We start from the raw sequence: 23,287 nt of genomic DNA on the forward strand, positions 1-23,287 counted from the left end.
ACTGAACTGTTCCCATACCTGTGGACTCACTTTCAAGGACTCTTCGTCTCACATTCTTGATATTGCTTGCTTGTTTATCTATTTATTAAGAAAAATGATTCTCAGGGTTGTATATGTTGGCATACATGTACTTCGATAATAAATTTACTTTGAACTTTGAGCTGCCTGTCTTAACTACCATCTCTTGCAGCCTATTTAAGGCCCCACTGTGCTGTATAAAATCAAAAAAACTTGTCCCTCATGTCACCTCTAAACTTCCCTCCCCCCCTCCCCAACCATAAAAGATCAAATCCAAAGGACCACGCACAAAATGCTGGTGGAACACAGCAGGCCAGGCAGCATCTGTAAGGAGAAGCACTGTCGACGTTTCAGGCTGAGACCCTTCGTCAGGACTGAAACGTCGACACCGCTTCTCCCTATAGATGCTGCCTGGCCTGCTGTGTTCCTCCAGCATTTTGTGTGTGCTGCTTGAATTTCCAGCATCTGCAGATTTCTTCGTGTTTGCTTTCGAAATCCAAAGGAGATGTATGGGACAAGTTTCTTTTACACAGAGAGTGGTGGATGCCTGGGGTTGTGGTGGAGATAGATCTGATAGAGGCAGTTAAGAGGTATTTAGACATGAACGGGCAGGAAATGGAGGCAAGAATTGGCAGATGCTGATGTGCAGAGGGATCTAGGGGTCCAAGTCCATAGCTCCCTGAAAAAGGCCCTGAAAAAGGTCTGTAGGGTGGATAGAAAGACGTATAGCATCAATTGGATCCCACATCTTTCCCTTCCCCCCCCGCCCCCCACTTCCTGCTTTCTGCAGGGATTGCTCTGTACTTGACTTCATTGTCCATTAGTTCTTCCCCACTGATCTTCTTCCTGACGCTTATCCTTGTAAGCAAAACAAGTGCCTCACTACCTTCCAGGTGAGGCGACATTTCTCCTGTGAGTCTGTTGGGATCATATACTGTGTTCGGTGATCCCGGTGTGGCCTTTTGTTTGTCGGTGAGACCTGACGTAGATTGGGAGACCACTTTGCTGAGCATCTATGCTCTGTCCGCCAGAATAAGCAGGATCTCCCAGTGGCCACTCATTTTAATTCCACTTCCCATTCCCATTTTGATATGTCCGTCCATGGCCTCCCCCACTGCCAGGATAAGGCCACACTTTAGGTTGGAGGAACAACACGTTATATTCCGTTTGGGTGGCTCCAACCTGATGGCATGAACATTGATTTCTCAAACTTCCAGTAATTACCCCCCCACCACTACTTTTTGTTTCTTTCATGGCCTTCTATCTGTTTCACCAATCAACTTCCTAGTTCTTTGCTTCACCCCCCCCCCCCCCCCCAAAGTTCCAGCTATCGCCTGGTGGATCTCTCTCCCCTCCCTTCACCTTTCAAATCTACTGCTTAGCATTTTTTCTCCAGTCCTGCCAAAGGGTTTCAGCCTGAAAGGTAGACTATATTTTTTCCCCATAGACGCTGCCTGGCCTGCAGAGTTCCTCCAGCATTTTGTGTGTGTAGCATCGCGTTTGCCTTCATTAATTGAGGAACTGACTTCAAGGATTGGGAAGTTACATTGCAGTTTTCTAAAACTGCATCTGGAGTATTTCATTCAGCTGGTTCCCTCGTTACAGGAAAGGTGTGGGGGCTTTGGAGGGGGTGCCGAGAGGTTTGACAGGATGCTGCCGTGGTACGAGGAGCGATCAGACCGAGTTGGGCTGTTGGTGGAGGCTGAGGGGAGACCTGACCGAGGTTTATAAGATTACGAGGGGCACAGACAGACGGTCGGTATCTTTCTCCCACAGGGTTGACTGTCAAGATGCCAGAGGGTAGGGTATAAGTTGAGAGAGGGCAAATTCAAAGGAGGTTGGTGGGGCATCTGGAATGTGCTGCCTGAGGGTGTGGTAGAGGCAGAAACAATAGAGGCTCTCAGATAGATAATTTAGTTAGCCACAACTCTTGTGGGCTGAAGGGCCTGTTCCTGAGTCGTACTGTGGGAATGGAGGACCCTCCCTGCTCTGCTGACTTCCTGTCATCTCTCTCCCCTCTGCCCCGTCCACCTCTTCTGCACACGAGGTACACTTGTGTAGAACAGCACAGCACAGGAAAAGGCCTTTCGGACCATGATGTGTCACTAAACTAATTAAACTAAGTTTTTCTGCCGACAGCGTTCCCATCCCTTCATTCCCTGCACATCCATGGGCCTGTCCGACAGCCTGTTAAACACCTCTATTGTACCTGCCTCCACTGCTCCTGGTAGCACATTCCAGCCACCCGCCACTCTCTGTGTTATAGAAAGAACCTGCCCCACTCATCTCCTTCAAACTTACCCTCCCCCCACCCCTTGGTGCATTAGCTCTAGGAAGTGGCCCTCCCTCACCTACAACCCTCCCTATATCTGTTAACCACTGGCCCAACATCTCTACCTGTCTCTAATCCCTTCTGGTCCTTACAGCTCCCCCTATGTCCGTAAACCTATGGCCCTCCCTGGCTCTATGATTCCCCTTCCAGCCAAGGATGTTCTGGAGATCAGAGGCAAAGGGAAAAAACACAACAGGAACCTTAACAGTATTAATGTATGGAGATAAGATATCTCCATACAAGATGGGTACCAAGCCTACAGCTCTCTGAAAGGGGCTGTACAGATTGATAGGATGGTAAAGAATGTGTACACATTTCCCTTCATCCAAAAGAGCTCTGAATCCAAGAGTTCGGGAGTTGTGTTGCAGCTTTATAAAACTCTGGCCAGCCCTGATCTGGAGTATTGCGTTCAGTTCCGGTCACCTGGCTATGGGAGGTGTGTCCAGTGATTTGGAGAGGATGCAGGAGAGGTTCACCAGCATGCTGCCCGCATTAGAGAGCAGGAACTCTCTGATCAGGAGACGTGGGACAAGCTCTGGCGTGGCAGAGGCTGAGGGGACAGCTGATAGATTATAAGATTATGAGAGGCAGAGAGAGAGTGGAGAATCGGTATTTTTTCCCAGGAAGGCTCGTGGGGAAGGAGTGGGGCTTATAGGCATGGGGAGACGAGAGGTTCCTGTTGACAGCAATTCTGCACCTGGAAATGGAAGGCCTCCCCTCACTTGCCCGGCCTTGCCCACCTCGCTAAGAGCTCAGATCCCAGACCGCCAGTTACCAGCAGCTCCGTGAATGGGCTCCTTTGTTGTCGGAACAAAGGAATCCAGTGAGAGACCTTCTGGAGCTGCACACTGGCTGGGTGCCAGTGGGGATAGAGAAGCAGGGGACAGACTGGCTCTGCACTTGTTGGGAATATTGAATACAAGGGCCGGGAGGTTTGCTCCAGCTGTGGACAGACCTCGGCTGGACCTTTGTGGGGTCCTAGGGAGTATCGAGGGACAAAGGGACCTGAGTGTATGAGGGTGGGACACATATCGTGAATGGTGGGGAGTATCGAGGAACAGTGGGACCTCGGTGTACAAGGGTAGAGCACACATTGTGAATCGTTGGGAATATTGAGGAATGGGGTCCTCAGTGTACAAGGGTAGGGCACACGTTGTGAATGGTGAGGAGTATTGAGGAACAGAGTGACCTCGGTGTATGAGGGTAGGGCGCACATCTTGAATGGTGGTGAGTCAGAGTGAGTGTAGAGTCAGGAAACACTCACCAGGACGTTTCTGGAACTGGACGACTTGATTTATAAGGGGAGACTGGACAGGACTGGGACTGCTTTCCCTGGAGTGAAGAAGACTAGTATATAAAACCTCAAGGGGTATGGATAAGGAGTGTGGTCACAATCTCTCTCTCCCAGGGGAGGGTCATCTAAAATGAGAGGGCACTTGTTTAAGGTGAGAGGGGAAAGGTTTAAAGGTGCAGTTCACCACACAGAAGACGGTGAGGATATGAGGAAGTGGGAGAAGCAGCTACAATCGAAAGACCCTCGTACAGGTACATGGATAGGAAAGGCTTCGAGGGATATGGTCCAGATGTGGGCAAATTGGATTAGCTTAGATACACAGGCCAAAGGGTCTGTTTCAGAACTGTGGGACCCTGCGAGTCTCTGGGTCATACAGACACAGTGAGGCCCTTCAGCCCTGACTGAGATCCCTATCGAAGCTAGTTCCATTTTCCAGAATCAGCATCAGGGTTAATATCTCTGGCAAATGTTGTCAAGTTTGTTGATTTGGGGCAGCAGTACATTTCCACGTTTGACCCTTATACTGCCAAATCTTTTCTGTCTGTGTATCTGTCTGAGTGTATTGTAAATATTGTTAATGTACCTGCCTCAACCACTTCCTCTGGCAGCTCGTCCCATAAACTTACCACCCTCCTTAAACCTGCTCCATCTAATTCTTGGTTCTCCAACCTGAAACGTTGTATGATTTTATACACCCCTATAAGGTCACTCCTCAGTCTCTGTGCAAAGGAATAAAGTCCCAACCTCCCCAAACTCTCTTCATAATTCAGTCCCTCAAGTCCAGGAACATCCTACTAAATCTTTGCACCTTTTCCAGTTTAATGGCATCTTTCCTATCACAGGGTGACCAAAACTGAACACAATACTCTTACAACACACACAAAATGCTGGTGGAACGCAGCAGGCCAGGCAACATCTATAGGAAGAAGTACAGTCGATGTTTCGGGCCGAGACCCTTTGTCAGGACTAACTGAAAGAAGAGATAGTAAGAGATTTGAGAGGGGGAGGAGGAGATCCGAAGTGATAGGGGAAGACAGGAGGGGGAGGGATGAAGCTAAGAGCTGGAAAGGTGTTTGGCAAAAGGGATACTAGGCTGAAGAAGGGAGAGGATCACGGGATGGGAGGCCGAGGGAGAACGAAAGGGGGAGGGGAGCCTTTCGAGCTCTTAGATTCATCTTTCCCCCTCCTGTCTTCTATCATTTCGGATCTCCCCTCCCCCTCCCACTTTCAAATCTCTTACTATCAGTTAGTCTTGGCGAAGGGTCTCTGCCCGAAACATCGACGGTGCTTCTCCCTATAGATGCTGCCTGGCCTGCTGTGTTCCACCAGCATTTTGTGTGCGTTGCTTGAATTTCCAGCATCTGCAGATTTCCTTGTGTTTGCGTTTTTAAATATACTCCAACTGTGGTCTCAGCAACTTCTTGTACAACTGCAACATAACCTCCTAACTCCTGTACTCGGTGTTGTGACTGATGAAGACCAGCGTGTCAAACACCTCCTTCACCTCGGGCTGTCCTTGCCTACACACTCGGGGAGCTGTGTACCTGTACTCTCTTTGGTACTCATCACCACATCACTTGGGATGTTATATTGAATTTGAAGTATTGCGTGTGATCTGGTCACCTGCCTACAGGAGTTTGAAAGAGTGTAGAGATGTTGCTAGGACTTGACCAGCTTTTGGGAAATGTTGAGTAGGTTAGGACTTTATTCCCAGAACTGTAGGATAATGAGGTGAAATCTTAGAGTGTAAATGAAATTATGAGGGGCACAGCTTTTTCCACTGAGGCTGGGTGAGATTGCGTGAGGTTGGAATGAGAGATCGTAGGTTCACGATGAAAGGGGAAATATTAGGAAGCTGAGTGGAAAATTCTTCACTGAGTATGGGAAGAGCGGGAGGGCTGTGGAGAGATATGATTTGGGTGCCGTACTAGACAGAAAACCAGTGTGGCAGTATGGGCCAAAGAGCCTGCTTCAGTGTTGTGGTACTCTGTGACCCCCCCACCCCCCCACATCCCACTGCCCAGAGAGGGCACGAGGTGTGACCCAGGATCAGCCTGGGCCCCTCCCTGTGTGCCAGGACCTCGAGGCACGGCGGGCAGCGTACAGCCCCAGCAGAGCAGCAGGAAATTGATGGGCTGGAGGAGAGTGCAGCAGGAGGTGGGAGGCAGTGGTGATGGTAGTGGAAAGTAGACAGTATCAGAATGTGTCCATAAAAAAAAATCTCACACCCACTTGAGAAACAGGAAGGGCGGGTGAGATCTCACAGCCTTGGTTAACACTTGCTTTACTGGCATCCCATGTCAGAAAAATAGAGCTCGCTCCACACCATCCCATCACACACTCCCGAGGTCAGAGACAAGGTGAATCTCCCTCCACACCGTCCCATCACACACTCCCGGGGTCAGACACAGAGTGAATCTCCCTCCACACCGTCCCATCACACACTCCCGGGGCCAGACACAGAGTGAATCTCCCTCCACACCGTCCCATCACACACTCCCGGGGTCAGACACAGAGTGAATCTCCCTCCACACTGTCCCATCACACACTCCCGGGGTCAAACACAGAGTGAATCTCCCTCCACACCGTCTCATCACACACTCCCGAGGTCAGAGACAGGGTGAATCTCCCTCCACACCGTCCCATCACATACTCCCGGGGTCTGACAGAGTGAATCTCCCTCCACACCGTCCCATCACACACTCCCGGGGTCAGACACAGAGTGAATCTACCTCCACACCGTCCCATCACACACTCCCAGGGTCAGACACAGAGTGAAGCTCCCTCCATACCGTCCCATCACACACTCCCGGGGTCAGACACAGAGTGAATCTCCCTCCACACCGTCCCATCACACACTCCCAGGGTCAAACACAGGGTGAATCTCCCTCCACACCGTCTCATCACACGCTCTCAGGGTCAGACACAGAGTGAATCTCCCTCCACACCGTCCCATCACACACTCCCAGGGTCAAACACAGAGTGAATCTCCCTCCACACCGTCCCATCACACACTCCCAGGGTCAAACACAGAGTGAATCTCCCTCCACACCGTCTCATCACACGCTCTCAGGGTCAGACACAGAGTGAATCTCCCTCCACACCGTCCCATCACACACTCCCGGGGTCAGACACAGAGTGAATCTCCCTCCACACCGTCCCATCACACACTCCCAGGGTCAAACACAGAGTGAATCTCCCTCCACACCGTCTCATCACACACTCTCAGGGTCAGACACAGAGTGAATCTCCCTCCACACCGTCTCATCACACACTCTCAGGGTCAGACACAGGGTGAATCTCCCTCCACACCGTCCCATCACACACTCCCAGGGTCAAACACCGAGTGAATCTCCCTCCACACCGTCCCATCACACACTCTCAGGGTCAACCGCAGAATGAATCTCGCTCCACACCATCCCATCAAACACTCTCAGGGTCAACCGCAGAGTGAATCTCGCTCCACACCGTCCCATCACACACTCCCAGGGTCAAACACAGAGTGAATCTCCCTCCACACCATCCCATCACACACTCCCGGGGTCAACTGCAGAGTTAATCTCCCTCCACACTGTCCCATCAAACATTCCTGGGGTCAGACACAGAGTGAAGCTCCCTCCACACCGTCCCATCACATACTCCCGGGGACTGACAGAGTGAAACTCCCTCCACACTGTCCGATCACACACTCCTGAGGTCAGACACAGGAGTGAATCTCCCTCCACACCATCCGATCACACACTCCCGGGGTCAGACTCAGAGTGAATCTCCCTCCACACTGTCCCATCACACTCCCAGGTTCAGACTCAGAGTGAATCTCCCTCCACACTGTCCCATCACACTCCCAGGGTCAGACTCAGAGTGAATCTCCCTCCACACCGTCCCATCACACTCCCGGGGTCAGACACAGAGTGAAGCTCCCTCCACACCGTCCCATCACATACTCCTGGGGTCTGACAGAGTGAAACTCCCTCCACACCGTCCCATCACATACTCCCAGGGTCTGACAGAGTGAAGCTCCCTCCACACCGTCCCATCACATATTCCCAGGTTCAGAGTGAATCTCCCTCCACACCATCCTGTCAGGTTCCTGATGTCAGTTGCCTGTCTGTTGCAGGGAAAGCGCGATCGCTGTGGATGTGGCCCGGATGCGGGAGATGAAGTGGCTGGAAATGTTGAATCGCTGGGACAAGTGGGTGGCCCAAAGGTTTGACAAGGTGAGGGCCACATCTGCGGTTGCACTGCGGGCCTCTCAGCCCAGATCCCCCCCACCCCGCTGCCTGTACCGTTACTGTGCCTAAGAAGGCGTGTGCGCACGCGTCTGTATGCAGTCTGCACATTCTCCCTGTGACCCCATACTCTTCACTGGTTTCCTCCAATTTCCAAAGAAAGTGTGGAGTGAGTGGTCGATGCCCCTCCCCCTCTTACATGGATGCGGAATAGAATCTGGGGGAGTTGAATCAGATTGGGGCAGATGTGTGGATTGATGGTTAGCATCATCTCGATGGGTCAAAGGGCCTGCTAAATTCTGAGCCGTGAGAAGGTATGGGGGAGGGTTTGCCAGCGTTTAACATACATCCCTGTTTGCCCATCAAGTAATTGTAAATTGTCAGTCATCCCCCAAACCCTAGGAGGAGGTGGCATCCATGCCAGCATTTATCGCTCATCCTTGCCCCCCAGGGGTGAAGGTGATGATGTGCTACAGCACTCATGGCTCTGTCGGGTGAGGAAGTTCTGGAATTCAGACCTGGCCTTGGTGAAGGGCCTTGGTGGGTCATGTTTCCCTCTCCCGGCTTTTACCCCCAATCTGTACCCTTTCCCCCTCGTGTGGCAATCACCCTCAGCTGTGTTGAAGGCCTCGTGGTGTTGTCTCTGACCTCGGCCTCTGTCCCCTGCTTTGCCCCAGGTGAAATTGAGGTGCCGGAAGGGCATTCCCTCCTCGCTTCGGGCTCGGGCCTGGCAGGAACTGTCCCGCAGCAAGCAGCTGATGGACCAGAATCCTGGCAAGTTCGAGGTAAGGTTCCTGCTGAGGGAGTGGGGCAGGGAGGTTACTGTTGTGTCCTCTCTCATCCCCTCCTCTCCCTCCCATTCTCCCACTCTTCTGCTCTCTGCCCCTCCCCTCCTTCTCCTGACCCTCACCCAGTCACCTCTCCCCTCTTCCCTTCCCCACCCCTCCCTTTCTACCTATGGTGTTTGTGTGAATGGGATCCAGCCGGTTCCACTCCGTCATCTACTGTTCTCCCACCGCCCCCCCCATTACCGTCGTGTTTGTGGGGGAGACCAGTTCATGCCTCCACTGCTCTCTTTGCCCCCCCCCCCCCCCCCAGGAACTGGACCGGCAGCTGGGAGACCCCAAGTGGCTGGACATCATTGAGAAGGATTTGCACAGACAGTTTCCATTCCATGAGATGTTTGCACTCCGCGGGGGACACGGGTAGGTCTGCTGTCTGAGAGATGGTCTGTGGGTGGGAGAAAGGGGAGTGTGTGCAGGGGGGTAGAGGTTGACCCAGAGTGGGGGATGTATTGTGCGCAGGGTATACAGAGAGGGGCGTGTGCAGGGGGGTGGAGGTTGACCCAGAGAGGGGGATATGTGCGCAGGGTATACAGAGAGGAGAGTGTGTGCAGGTTGACCTAGAGAGGGGGATGTGTGTGCGCAGGGTATAAAGAGAGGGGAGTGTGTGCAGGTTGACCTAGAGAGGGGGATGTGTGTGCGCAGGATATACAGAGAGGGGAGTGTGTGCAGGGGGGTGGAGGTTGACCCAGAGAGGGGGATGTGTGTGCGCAGGGTATACAGAGAGGGGCGTGTGCAGGGGGGTGGAGGTTGACCCAGAGAGGGGGATATGTGTGCAGGGTATGCAGAGAGGGGAGTGTGTGCAGGGGGGTGGAGGTTGACCCAGAGAGGGGGATATGTGTGCAGGGTATACAGAGAGGGGAGTGTGTGCAGGGGGGTGGAGGTTGACCCAGAGAGGGAGATGTGTGTGCGCAGGGTATACAGAGAGGGGAGTGTGTGCAGGGGGGTGGAGGTTGACCCAGAGAGGGAGATGTGTGTGCGCAGGGTATACAGAGAGGGGAGTGTGTGCAGGGGGGTGGAGGTTGACCCAGAGCGGGGGATGTGTGTGCGCAGGGTATACAGAGAGGGGAGTGTGTGCAGGGGGGTGGACGTTGACCCAGAGAGGGAGATGTGTGTGTGCAGGGTATACAGAGAGGGGAGTGTGTGCAGGGGGGTGGAGGTTGACCCAGAGCGGGGGATGTGTGTGTGCAGGGTATACAGAGAGGGGAGTGTGTGCAGGGGGGTGGAGGTTGACCCAGAGCGGGGGATGTGTGTGTGCAGGGTATACAGAGAGGGGAGTGTGTGCAGGGGGGTGGAGGTTGACCCAGAGCGGGGGATGTGTGTGTGCAGGGTATACAGAGAGGGGAGTGTGTGCAGGGGGGTGGAGGTTGACCCAGAGCGGGGGATGTGTGTGTGCAGGGTATACAGAGAGGGGAGTGTGTGCAGGGGGGTGGAGGTTGACCCAGAGAGGGAGATGTGTGTGCGCAGGGTATACAGAGAGGGGAGTGTGTGCAGGGGGGTGGAGGTTGACCCAGAGCGGGGGATGTGTGTGCGCAGGGTATGCAGAGAGGGGAGTGTGTGCAGGGGGGTGGACGTTGACCCAGAGCGGGGGATGTGTGTGTGCAGGGTATACAGAGAGGGGAGTGTGTGCAGGGGGGTGGAGGTTGACCCAGAGCGGGGGATGTGTGTGTGCAGGGTATACAGAGAGGGGAGTGTGTGCAGGGGGGTGGAGGTTGACCCAGAGCGGGGGATGTGTGTGTGCAGGGTATACAGAGAGGGGAGTGTGTGCAGGGGGGTGGAGGTTGACCCAGAGAGGGAGATGTGTGTGCGCAGGGTATACAGAGAGGGGAGTGTGTGTAAGTGAGACATGGATAACGGGAGGGTCGGAGAGAAAGGAGTGTATGTGTTGGGTCGAGAGAGAGAAACGTCGCCCATGTGTGAGTGTGTGCAAGAGTGGCTTGTGTGTCTGAAATAAGAGAGACGCTATGAGCACTATCAGATATGAGCGTGAGATTATGTTTTTGAAGTATGAATGTGTATGAAAGAGGGAGGTTTACGTGTGAGAGAGAGACACTTGTGTGCGTGCAAGAGTGGAGCTGTGTGAGAGAGAGAGAAATAGATAAGCAGATGTAAGAGATTGAAACCTATCGAATATTGAAAGGCTTAAAGTGGATGGAGAGGATGTTTCCTATAGGAGGGGAGAGACTAGGACCAAAGGGCATTGCCTCAATAGAAGGATGTTCTTTTGGAGCAGAGATGAGGTGGGATTCATTGCCACAGGCAGCTGTGTCATTGAGTATATTTAAAGTGGAGGTTGAGAGGTTCTTGATTAGTAAGCGTGTCGGAAAGTTCAGTTAGAAGGCAGGAGAATGGGGTTGAGAGGGAAAATAAATCAGTCATGATTGAATGGCTGAACAGATTAAGTGGGCTGAATGGCCTCATTCTGGTCCTGTGTGTGAGATGTGGGTATGCATTTGAGATGAAATGTACGTGCATGTGTGACGTTCCTGTGTGGGAGAGATGTGTGCGTGTGTGTGGGGAGGGGGAAGGGATTCTGTGAGAGGGAGGGAGAGAGACACCTATGTGATGGACATGAGTGTGAGAGAGAGCGGGAGAGAGATGAGTGTGTGAGAGGAAGGGCTCCGAGAGGGACAGAGAGAGATAGATGTGTGTGCTTTAGAGAGGGTGAGAGGGAGGGAGTGAGACGCCTATGTGACGGAGATATGTGTGAGAGAGGGAAGGAGTGAGATCCCTATGTGACGGAGATATGTGTGAGAGAGAGGGAGGGAGTGAGACACCTATGTGATGGAGATGTGTGTGAGAGAGGGAGGGAGTGAGATCCCTATGTGATGGAGATGAGTGTGTGAGAGAGGGAGAGAGAGATGCCTATGTGATGGAGATGTGTGTGAGAGAGGGAGGGAGGGAGATCCCTATGTGACGGAGATGAGTGTGTGAGAGAGGGAGAGAGAGATGCCTATGTGATGGAGATGAGTGTGTGAGAGAGGGAGAGAGAGATGCCTATGTGATGGAGATGTGTGTGAGAGAGGGAGGGAGGGAGATCCCTATGTGACGGAGATGAGTGTGTGAGAGAGGGAGAGAGAGATGCCTATGTGATGGAGATGAGTGTGTGAGAGAGGGAGAGAGAGATGCCTATGTGATGGAGATGAGTGTGAGAGGAAGGGCTGTGAGAGTGACAGAGAGACAGATGTGTGTGTGAGAGAGAGGGTGAGAGGGAGAGAAGGGCTCAGAGAGGGAGGGAGGGAGTGAGATCTCTATGTGACGGAGATGTGAGTGAGAGAGAGGGAGGGAGTGAGATCCCTATGTGACGGAGATGTGTGTGAGAGAGAGGGTGACAGGGAGGGAAGGGTTCAGAGAGTGAGGGATGGAGTGTGATCCCTATGTGACGGAGATGTGTGTGAGAGAGAGGGAGGGAGTGAGATCCCTATGTGACGGAGATGTGTGTGAGAGAGGGAGGGAGTGAGATCCCTACGTGATGGAGATGTGTGTGAGAGAGAGGGTGAGAGGGAGGGAAGGGCTCAGAGAAGGAGGGAGGGAGTGAGACGCCTATGTGACATGTAACCCCCTGGGTCACCTCAGGCTCGCTCAGCTCGTTCTCGTCTAGGGGGAGCAGCCTTCGGCCCCGCCAAACTGGGTAATCAGCTGGTGTGGATGCTGTGTGTTGCCCGCCTCGCCCAAAACCAGACAGTACACCATAAGCGATTAAATGAGTACAATTTATAAAGGTTACTATAACTAAGTGATTAATAACGATACAGTATATATGAAGAGAAAATTAAAGAAAAGGCGCCAAACTTATCAAAGTCCAAACCACTTCGTGCACAACCGTTGGAGCTCAATTACTGAAGTCTTCTGGCCACCATTCGATCCCCTCCGAACTCCTCGACTCGCAGCTCAGGACCCTCCGAACTCCTCGACTCTCCAAACAGCTCAGGACCCTCCGAGTGGTCAACCAAGCACATCTAGCTTCATCCCCCCCCCCCTCGGAGAATCTCCCGGCCTCGGACCCCCGGGGTCCGATCCTCGCCCAGCTTAGAGCATTGCGTCCTCTCTCTCGACCCCCTCGCGCCGATCTGCCCAAAAGCCCGTCAACAAAAGCTTACAGACTCAGAAGAAAGAACATTAATCCCCATTTGGTTTACAAAGGAATACCATTCTCGTTATCAGTAAATTAGCATTCCTGCTAGTTAACAAAAAAGAAGAAACCCTCTTTACAGACAGATGTGTGTGAGAGAGAGGGAGGGAGTGAGATCCCTATGTGACGGAGATGTGTGTGAGAGAGGGAGGGAGTGAGATCCCTATGTGACGGAGATGTGTGTGAGAGAGAGAGAGAGAGAGGGAGGGAGTGAGATCCCTATGTGACGGAGATGTGTGTGAGAGGGAGGGAAGGGCTCAGAGAGGGAGGGAGGGAGTGAGACGCCTATGTGACAGATGTGTGTGAGAGAGAGGGAGGGAGTGAGATCCCTATGTGACGGAGATGTGTGTGAGAGAGGGATGGAGTGAGATCCCTATGTGACAGAGGTGTGTGAGAGAGAGGGAGAGAGAGATGCCTATGTGATGGAGATGAGTGTGTGAGAGAGGGAGAGAGAGATGCCTATGTGATGGAGATGAGTGTGAGAGAGGAAGGGCTGTGAGAGTGACAGAGAGGCAGATGTGTGTGTGAGAGAGAGGGTGAGAGGGAGAGAAGGGCTCAGAGGGAGGGAGGGAGTGAGATCCCTATGTGACGGAGATGTGTGTGAGAGGGAGGGAGAGAGATGCCTATGTGATGGAGATGAGTGTGTGAGAGGAAGGGTTGTGAGGGACAGAGAGAGACGTGTGTTTGAGAGAGGGAGGGAGTGAGACGCCTATGTGACGGAGATGTGTGAGAGAGGGAGGGAGTGAGATGCCTATGTGACGGAGACGTGTGTGAGAGAGGGAGGGAGTGAGACAGCTATGTGATGGAGATGTGTGTGAGAGAGAGGGAGGGAGTGAGACGCTTATGTGATGGAGATGAGTATGAGAGAGAGGGAGGAAATTGTTGCCTGTGTGATCATGGGTTTGTGTGTGTGTGTGTAGGAAGTTTTGCCCTTGCACAGGAGAGTCAGGGTTTGGAGAGGGGTAAGGTTTTGGTTGGCAGGGTCATAGAGGAGGAGGGAAGGGACAGAGATGGTTCCCTGTCTCTTCTAACCATTTACAGTTCTGAGGTGCAGACTGGTAAATTAACTCCCCTCCCCCCATGTGCCACAGGCAGCAGGACCTGTACCGCATCCTCAAAGCTTACACTGTGTACCAACCGGACGAGGGTTACTGCCAGGCACAGGCGCCTGTTGCTGCAGTCCTACTCATGCATATGCCTGCCGAGGTGAGACACAAGGCGAGGGCAAGGGGGTGGCAAATGGGTTTAATGTGGTCACCTTATATCAGGAGAAACTTCACATTAGATTTATTTATCATATGTACATCAAAACATACAGAGAAATGTGTCATTTGCGTTAACAACCAACACACCCAAGGGTGCACTGGGGGCAGCACAGAAGGCTGTTGTGTCTTTGTTGATGGTAAGATAAATAGCTGCAATAAATACTGGAGTAGAACACGCACTCTTAGGACTCCAACATACTTTATTTCACTCGTGTACAAGGAGAGAAGCATGGTCCCTGTCACCACATTGTTCTGAAGTCTGAACAGAGAAGTGAATTCACTCACGGTTACAGATATTGACTGCTTGGTAAACTGTGTATGTTTGAATTCTTTGCTTGCAAGATCTATCGCTATTTACAGTAGAAGTATTAAAAGTCAGTCGAAACTACAAGCTAACAATTGATCATACTTTGAAGGTAACAAGCAGTGGTCTGTTAGTTGATGTGTGTGCCTTGGGTCGTTTATCTGGTCTCCAGTCCCCGGGTGTTTAAAAGGAAGCCGTGCCCCTGAAAGTCCTTTCTTGCCTCTACTGTCTGCACCCTGTCCTTGCCTGGATATTGTGTTAACCCTTGCCTGGATATTGTGTTAACCCTTGCCTGGATATTGTGTTAACCCTTGCCTGGATATTGTGTTAACCCTTGCCTGGATATTGTGTTAACCCTTGCCTGGATATTGTGTTAACCCTTGCCTTATGTCCACAATGTTCAGCAGGACAACAAGCAACAACAGCAGAACAAGCCCCAGTCCCACCCTCCCATCCACCCACACATTAGGGCCTCCAATCCCAGGACAGGCTTCCTCCAGGCCTTTGACCAGGTCCTGGACTCACAAACATCGGTCCTCTGACCGGACTCACCAATCCTATCCTTTGACCTTCAGGCTCCATCCTCCGAACTCACTGACATCTGGGTTTCCAGCCTGGGACTCGCTGATTACAGACCTCTAACCTACTGAACTTGGGCCTCGTGTTCCCCTGACCTCGGACCTCCAACCCCAAGACTTGCCAGACTCAGGATCGCCAGCCCTCGTTCCTGGGACCCTTCAAGACGTGAGATCTCAGAGTGCTCCGACCTGAGCTCCCACCTCTGGCTCCTTCAGTGACTGCTCCTGACCACTTTCCTGTACCTGAACCGTAACCCAACCTCATTTCCGATGCGATCCCCAAAAATCATCCCTGCAAAGCTAAAAAAATAATTCTGAGCTAGGAACTATGTGGAGATTGCAGCTCGGTACCATCTTGGAAAAGATCATTGGTCATGTTTGTCAGCGTCCTTGTTGATAATAGACAATAGGCAATAGGTGCAGAAGTTGACCATTCGGCCCTTCGAGCCTGCACCACCATTTTGAGATCATGGCTGATCATCTACTATCAATACCCGGTTCCTGCCTTGTCCCCATATCCCTTGATTCCCCTATCCATAAGATACCTATCTCGCTCCTTCTTGAAAGCATCCAGAGAATTGGCCTCCACTATCTTCCGAGGCAGTGCATTCCAGACCCCCACAACTCTCTGGGAGAAGTTTTTCCTTAATTCTGTCCTAAATGACCTACCCTTATTCTCAAACCATGCTCTCTGGTACTGGACTCTCCCAGCATCTGGAACATATTTCCTGCTTCTATCTTGTCCAATCCCTTAATAATCTTATATGTTTCAATCAGATCCCCTCTCAATCTCCTTAATACCAGTGTGTACAAGCCCAGTCTCTCTAACCTCTCTGCGTAAGACAGTCCGGACATCCCGGGAATTAACCTCTTGAATCTACGCTGCACTTCCTCTACAGCCAGGATGTCCTTCCTTAACCCTGGAGACCAAAACTGTACACAATACTCCAGGTGTGGTCTCACCAGGGCCCGGTACAAATGCAAAAGGATTTCCTAGCTCTTGTACTCAATTCCCTTTGTAATAAAGGCCAACATTCCATTAGCCTTCTTCACTGTATACTGCACTTGCTCATTCACCTTCACTGACTGATGAACAAGGACTCCTAGATATCTTTGTATTTCTCCCTTACCTAACGCTACACCATTCAGATAATAATCTGCCTTCTTGTTCTTACTCCCAAAGTGGATAACCTCACACTTATTCACATTAAACGTCATCTGCCAAGTATCTGCCCACTCACCCAGCCTATCCAAGTCACCCTGAATTCTCCTAACATCCTCATCACATGTCACACTGACACCCAGCTTAGTATCATCAGCAAACTCGCTGATGTTATTCTCAATGCCTTCATCTAAATCGTTGATGTAAATCGAAAACAGCCGTGGTCCCAATACCGAGCCCTGTGGCACCCCACTGGTCACCACCTGCCATTCCGAGAAACACCCATTCACTGCTACCTTTTGCTTTCTATCTGCCAACCAGTTTTCTATCCATGTCAATATCTTCCCCCCCAATGCCCTGAGCTTTGATTTTACCCACCAATCTCCTATGTGGGACCTTATCAAATGCCTTCTGAAAATCGAGGTACACTACATCCACTGGATCTCCCCCGTCTAACTTCCTGGCTACATCCTCGAAAAACTCCAACAGATTAGTCAAGCATGATTTACCCTTGGTAAATCCATGCTGGCTCGGCCCAATCCTATCACTACTATCTAGTGATATTGGTTGTCCTCAGATGTACTGAGATCTGCCTTATACAATGTTCATACTGATCGATTCATTACACAGTGCACTGAGGTAGAACATGGTAAGACAATAACAATGCAGAATAAAGTATTACAGTTACAGAGACAGTGCAGTGCAGGTAAACAGGAAGGTGTGGGATCACAGTGAGGCAGATTGTGAGGACAAGAGGTCAGTTTAGGAGGCCGATAACAGAGGGGTAGAGACTGACATTGCGTCAGTTGGTATGTGCTTTCAGGCTTTTGTATCCTGGGGTCTTTCATTGTTAGCCACAGGAAGTGCAGACAGTCCGTAGAGGGCAGGCTGTTTTCTGTGACGTGCTCAGCTCTGTTCGCAACTCTTGAGTTTCTTATGGTCACGGGCAGTCGTTCCTGTACCAGGCTGTGCTGGATCCGGGTAGGATACTTTATATGATGTATTTGTAAAGATTGGTGAGGGTCAGTGTGGAATTTCTAGCCTCCTGAAACATCAATCAGCTTTCTTGGCCTTGTTATCTGGATGGTTGGACCAGGACAGGATGGTGATATTCACTCTGAGAGCCTGAAGTTCTTGACTTCAGCACTGTTGATGTAGACAGGAACACGTGCACCGCCCCTCTTCCTGAAGTTAGTGACCAGCTCTTTTGTTTTGCTAACTTTGAAGGATAGGCTGCTGACATGACAATAAGTGAGTAGGCTCCCTATCTCCTTCCTGTGCTCTGACTCATTATTATTTGCGATACGGCCCATTATGATATCATCTGCAGTCTTGTAAGTGGAGTTAGAGCAGAATCTGGCCACGCTGTTGTGAGTGTGCACGGAGACTCAATCAGGTTAATCAGATGTTAACTGCCCTGCACAGCAACGTGAGGTTTGCTTTATGTGTTACTCAGACGGACCAACTTGTCTCTGCGTATGTGGAGGTCTTATTGAAGGAAAGGCAACTTTCCTTGATGTCTCTGCTTTGCACGGTCCTGTATGTGGAGGCCACATGAAGGAAAGGCAACATTCCCTGGTGTCAGAATTGCATCAGTTCCCTCAGTACCAGAGCTGGCCATTGATTTCGGGAAGGAGGGGGGCAGTGTACACATTCCTGTCTACATCAGTGGTGGTGCTGCAGTTGAGAGGGTTGAGAGCTGCAAGTCCCTGAGTGTAAACATCAGCGACTGCTCAAACCAAGAGAGTTCACCGGTGTCTCCAGCCATTCAGGAGGCGAAAACTTGGTGTGTCCCAATCCATCTTCATCAACACACCACAGAAAGCATCCCGTCGGGATAGATCACGGCTTGGCATGAGCCCCTCTCCACGGACCCTGTCTGCACTTCCCACTGCCTCAGTAAAGCAGCCAGCACAATCAGACCATGAGGTAGAAGATACAAAAGCCTGAAAATGCATATCTCCAGGATCAAAGGACAGCTTCTGCCCCACACCTACTGTATCAGGCTATTGAATGGCCTCCTAGTGCGACAAGACAGACTCTTGAATTGATCTCTCAGTCTATCTCGCTTACTGTCTGCCTGTACTACACTTTCTCTGTAACTACAACACTATTTTTCTATATTCTGTTATTGCCTTTCCTTTATGCTAAATCGGTGTACTGATATGGTGAACAGAGCAAAGTTTTTTTACTGTTCCTCAGGACATGGGACCATTATAAACCGTTCGATAGCCAGACTTATCACAGTTACTACAAGAAAACAATAGGTCGGTTGTAGTGCAAAGCTGTCACAGTGGGGCAGTGATTAGGATTGTGCCAGTCAGTTCAGGAACCGAATGGTTGAAGGGAATTCACTGTTCATGGACCTGGCGGTGTGGGATTTCGGTCTACTGTACCTCCTGCCCAGTGGGAGTTGTGAGAAGATGGCACGGCCTGGATGGTGGGGATCTTTGATGATGGACATTGCCTTCTTGAGGCAGCCCCCCCCCCCCCGTAGATACACCAAATGGTGGGGAGATGTGTCTGTGATGTATCCACTGCTCTCTGCAGCTTCTTGTGTTCCCGTGCGTTCGAATTGCCGTACCAGACCGTGGTGCATCCAGTCAGGACACTTCCAGCAGTACATCTGCAGCAGTTTGTCAGAGTGTTCGGTGACCGGCAGAACCTCCTGAGGAAGTAAAGACACTGGCAAATCTCCTGTGTGATTGTATCAGTGAGCTGGGTCCAGGGCAGCTCAGCTGGGATTTAAAGCAGCTGACTCTGTGCACCGCTGACCCCCCAGTGTAGACGGGCACACATTCACCTCCTTCCTCTCCCTGGAGTCACTCGTTAGTTTGCTGCTGATGACGTAGAGGCATGCCCAGCTTTCTTGGCCAGCAGCATCTGTGTGGTTGGACCAGGACAGGCTGTTGGCAATGCTCACTCCTGGGAACTTGTATGGGGTGCTGGGGAAGGGGAGTGGGATCCATGGGCTAAGGTCTAATTCGCCTCTTCACTGTGCCCACAGCAAGCCTTCTGGTGCCTGGTACAGATCTGTGAGAAGTATCTACCGGGATACTACAGCGCGGGGCTGGTGAGTGTGTGTGTGTGTGTGTGTTGGGGGGGGGGGGGCGCTGTGAGTGAAAGAAACGGTGAGGGTGTGTGTGGGAGAGAGAGGTTGGAAATGGTGGGGGGGGGGGTGGTGTGTGTGTGTGTGTATGTGTGAGAGAGAGAGGTTGGAAATCCGTGTATGAGTGTGTGTGAGAGTGCATGTGCGTGATGGAGACTGCATATGAGGATTATGTGTGTCTGAACAATCTTGTGGGTCTGTGTGTGCAAGGGAGACTGTGGGTGGGGGAGTGGGGTACCATGGAGACGGTTCACTCCAGAATAAGTGGAGGGATTCTAAAGAGTCTCTCTCATCTTTTCTCTCCGTCTCCCTGTCCCCCTCCCCTCCCCCATCCCCAATCCTCCCATTCTCTTCCCCCACACTCTACCCCATCCTCTCTCCCACTCCTTCAGGAGGCGATCCAGTTGGATGGAGAGGTTCTGTCTGCCCTCCTACGCCGGGTTTCACCCCTCGCTTACCGCCACCTCAAGAAGCACAAGATTGACCCCATCCTCTACATGACAGAGTGGTTCATGTGCATTTTCGCCCGCACTTTGCCCTGGTCGTCTGTGCTCCGTGTGTGGGACATGTTCTTCTGTGACGGTGAGTGCCCACCCCACCGCACCCCAGGAGTATTTGTTTATGCCTGCGTGCGTGCGCTTGCTGCCCCCCATGTATCTATCACCCCCCCTTGTCCTCTTTCTCTGATTCTCTTCGACCCCTTGTCCCTCTCACTCTCCACGGACCCTGACAGGACCCTCTGCTTTCCCCCAGGAGTGAAGATAATCTTCAAGGTGGGCCTGGTACTGCTGAAGCATCTGTTGGGCTCAGCAGACAAGTTACGCGATTGCCAGGGCATGTATGAGACCATGGAGAAGCTGAGGAATGCACCGGGCCACTCAATGCATGAGGACATCCTGGTCCACGAGGTGAGCTTGCAGGGCAGTGAGTGGGGGGGGGGGGGGGAGAGCGAGTGTAGTGTGGGAGACTTGGGGGAGAGAGGGGCAGGGAGAGAGAGCGTAGAGTGGGAGACATGGGGGAGAGAGGGGCAGGGAGAGAGAGCGTAGAGTGGGAGACATGGGGGAGAGAGGGGCAGGGAGAGAGAGCGTAGAGTGGGAGACATGGGGGAGAGGGGCAGGGAGAGGGAGCATAGAGAGGGAGACATGGGGGAGAGAGGGAGCGTAGAGTGGGAGACATGGGGGAGAAAGGGGCAGGGAGAGAGAGAGCATAGAGTGGGAGATGGGGGGGAGAGGGGCAGGGAGAGAGATCGTAGAGTGGGAGACGGGGGAGACGGGGCAGGGAGAGAGAGCATAGAGTGGGAGACATGGGGGAGAGAGGGGCAGGGAGAGAGCGTAGAGTGGGAGATGGGGGGGAGAGAGAGAGATCGTAGAGTGGGAGACGGGGGAGACGGGGCAGGGAGAGAGAGCATAGAGTGGGAGACATGGGGGAGAGAGGGGCAGGGAGAGAGCGTAGAGTGGGAGACATGGGGGAGAGAGTTGGGGAGGAATGGGGGAGAGAGGGGCAGGGAGAGAGATCGTAGAGTAGGAGACATGGGGAGAGAGTTGGGGAGGAATGGGGGAGAGAGGGGCAGGGAGAGAGCGTGGAGTGGGAGATGGGGAGAGAGTTGGGGAGGGAGAGTTGGGAGAGTGGGATGGAGAAGCAAGTCGACAGGGACGTGCTGGGAGAAAGAGATGAGAAACAAGGGGAGTGTGAAGGAAGATGGAGAGACTGCATTGGGGAGGGAGAGAGTAGGTGTTGCTAGACAAGGAGACAGTGGCTGGGGAGGTCGGGAGCAGAGTCTGGCAGTAATGGAATTCTTTACTCTTTTAACACCCTGTTTTACCCATCTCCTCCACCCATCCTCTCCCCATCTCCTCCCTCCCACAGGTCGTCTCGCTGAAAGTTCCCGAGTCCCTGATAGAGCGTGAGCACCGATCGCAGCGGCAGCGCTGGTCAGCTGAGCGGGGAGAACTGCGTCACCCCCACAGCCGCCGTCTGTACGGGGCGCGGGCTCTGAGGGAGGAGGAGACCCGTCTGAACCCCCCCCTCTCGTCCGCCAGCCCCAGTCTGCTCAGCCTGACCGCCAGCCTGGTCAGTCTCCGCCGCCACAGGGAGCCCCCTCGTCCTTCCTCCCCTACCCCCACACAGCTCTCCCAGTCCCTGGTGGTCTCTGAGGGTCTGCGCCCAAGCCTACCCTCGCCGGCCTCCAGCCCTCCTGCCCCTTTTGGGCAGGGAAAGGCGGAGGGAGGGGGGAAGGAGGGGGAGTCGAAGAAGGAGAGGAAGGAACGGGAACGGGAAGAGCGGAGAGAGCGTAAGGAGAGGGAGAAGGAGGAGAAGGAGCGAGAGCGGAGGGAGAGGCAGCAGCAGAAGAACAAGAAGAAAAAGCAACCTGCCCCCTCATCTCCCTTGCCCACCACTCCCTCCAAGGGTCCCCTCCGCACGGCCATGGGGGAGAACGGGGCCAGCCAGGGAGGTGGGGGGGCGGCTGAGGGCAGCCTGAGGGACCGGTACTTTTGAGGGGGTTGGAAGAGGGAGGAGGGGTGAGGGAGACGGGGTAGGATGGGGACAGAATCCCTCTGCTCTCATCACTTCTTCCCATCCCCTCTCCTCTTCCATCTGTCTTCTTCCCTCTATCTCCCTCCCTCTCAATTTCTCTGTTCCCTTCTCTCCCCTTCCCCCTCTCTCCTCCCCTGCTCCGCCCCTTCACCTCCAATTCTCTCCCCTGCTCTCACATTCCTTCCCCTCCCTTTCTCTCTCCCCCCCAATCACTTCAGAGTAGGTGGGGCAGAAGACTCTAAGACTGTTTCCACTTCTCCGTCCCTTCCTGCTATGCCTTAAACCCCCCCCCCCCCCCACCTTCCACCCATCTGGTGCCTAAAGGCAGTGGGGAACACTGAGAGACCCTCTTGCCCCTCCCTCTCTTTTCCCACCACCCACATAGAATCTCCCCCCCCATCCGATTTCTAATGCCCCCTTACCCTTCCCTCTACATCCCCCTCCCCGAAGAGAAATTTGGGCCGTTTCTGGTGGTGGGGGGTGGGATTTCCAACCTCCTTCTCCTCACCCCTACACCCTTTCCTCCTCCCTCCTCCCTGCCCTGCCGCCCCTCCCCTTCAGTGTCCTCCGTGCTTCTCCCGTGAGGCTGAAGGGGGAGTGTTGCAAGCTGAGAATGCAGCACCCCTGTCCCCCTGACTCCCCCACCCATGGCCCCCGTCGTGGACCAACACAGCTGAGAGCCCTATAAATGTATATAAATAACGCTGTATTTAATGCCATACCTCGGGATAACCTTATTTAAGCTGGACTCACACTGGAAGAAAACCCCGTTGCCAAAAGCTCGAGAGAGAAACTCCGCTCATCGCCTGGCTAATGTTTACATTTTGTCTGTCTTGTGTTCAGTGGCCACCTGTTTGAGACTCTGAGGTGCAGAGGAAGTATTGTCTGAATAATTAATATAATTACCTAATCCCAGTCTCCGGCTCATTGCTGTGTCTGTTCCTGAGGCAGAGGAGCTGGGAAGGGAAAGGATGGGGGTGGGAGAGCTTCGGGTCGGGTGGGTGTGGAGCACACACCCGTTGATGTGATCCTCATCGCAGATGTAGTCGTCCTCACCCGCATTTATTGCCCATCTCTGAGAATTTGGGGTACTTGTCAGCATTTATCCCCAATGCCTGATTACTATTTGTGAAGATGGAGATATTTTACTCCTCTAATCACCCCTTTGGAGGGTTGAAGGCTGCCTGGCATTGATCACCCACGCTGCAATGCCCCTGGAGAATCTGCTTATCCCTAATCCCTTTGCCAGCATTTATCGCATTTCTTTTCTGGTCTCCTTGAGGGTTGTGAGCTTGCAGGCATCCCTCGTTGCCCCTGGAGACAGTGGGAAAGTGGTCACCTCATCAACCCTGGTAGGCCCAAACTTGTCCATCCAAGAACTTGAACTGTGCCTGTCAGAATTACCAGTATTTATTTAATACCCTCAGCAAGTGTGAGAACTCCTTGGAAAGGGGTGTGTGTGTGTGTGTGTGGGGGGGATAAACCTC

The 23,287-nt window shown here is 52.6% G+C and overlaps 1 protein-coding gene across 1 annotated transcript in view; it reads left to right on the forward strand.

Moving 5' to 3' along the window:
• LOC132387546 (TBC1 domain family member 10A-like) overlaps positions 1-22,715 on the forward strand; it is a 39,157-nt gene extending 16,442 nt beyond the window's left edge. The window contains exons 2-9 of the mRNA XM_059959924.1: positions 7,762-7,861; positions 8,551-8,658; positions 8,972-9,078; positions 13,939-14,053; positions 19,164-19,229; positions 19,658-19,847; positions 20,019-20,173; positions 21,132-22,715. Coding sequence (XP_059815907.1) covers positions 7,762-7,861; positions 8,551-8,658; positions 8,972-9,078; positions 13,939-14,053; positions 19,164-19,229; positions 19,658-19,847; positions 20,019-20,173; positions 21,132-21,761 — 1,471 coding nt within the window. The 3' untranslated portion in view covers positions 21,762-22,715. The remainder of the gene's footprint in view (positions 1-7,761; positions 7,862-8,550; positions 8,659-8,971; positions 9,079-13,938; positions 14,054-19,163; positions 19,230-19,657; positions 19,848-20,018; positions 20,174-21,131) is intronic.
• Positions 22,716-23,287: the final 572 nt, after the last annotated feature.

This window comes from Hypanus sabinus, unplaced genomic scaffold (genome assembly GCF_030144855.1).
Source record: "Hypanus sabinus isolate sHypSab1 unplaced genomic scaffold, sHypSab1.hap1 scaffold_1967, whole genome shotgun sequence".
NCBI lineage: Eukaryota > Metazoa > Chordata > Chondrichthyes > Myliobatiformes > Dasyatidae > Hypanus > Hypanus sabinus.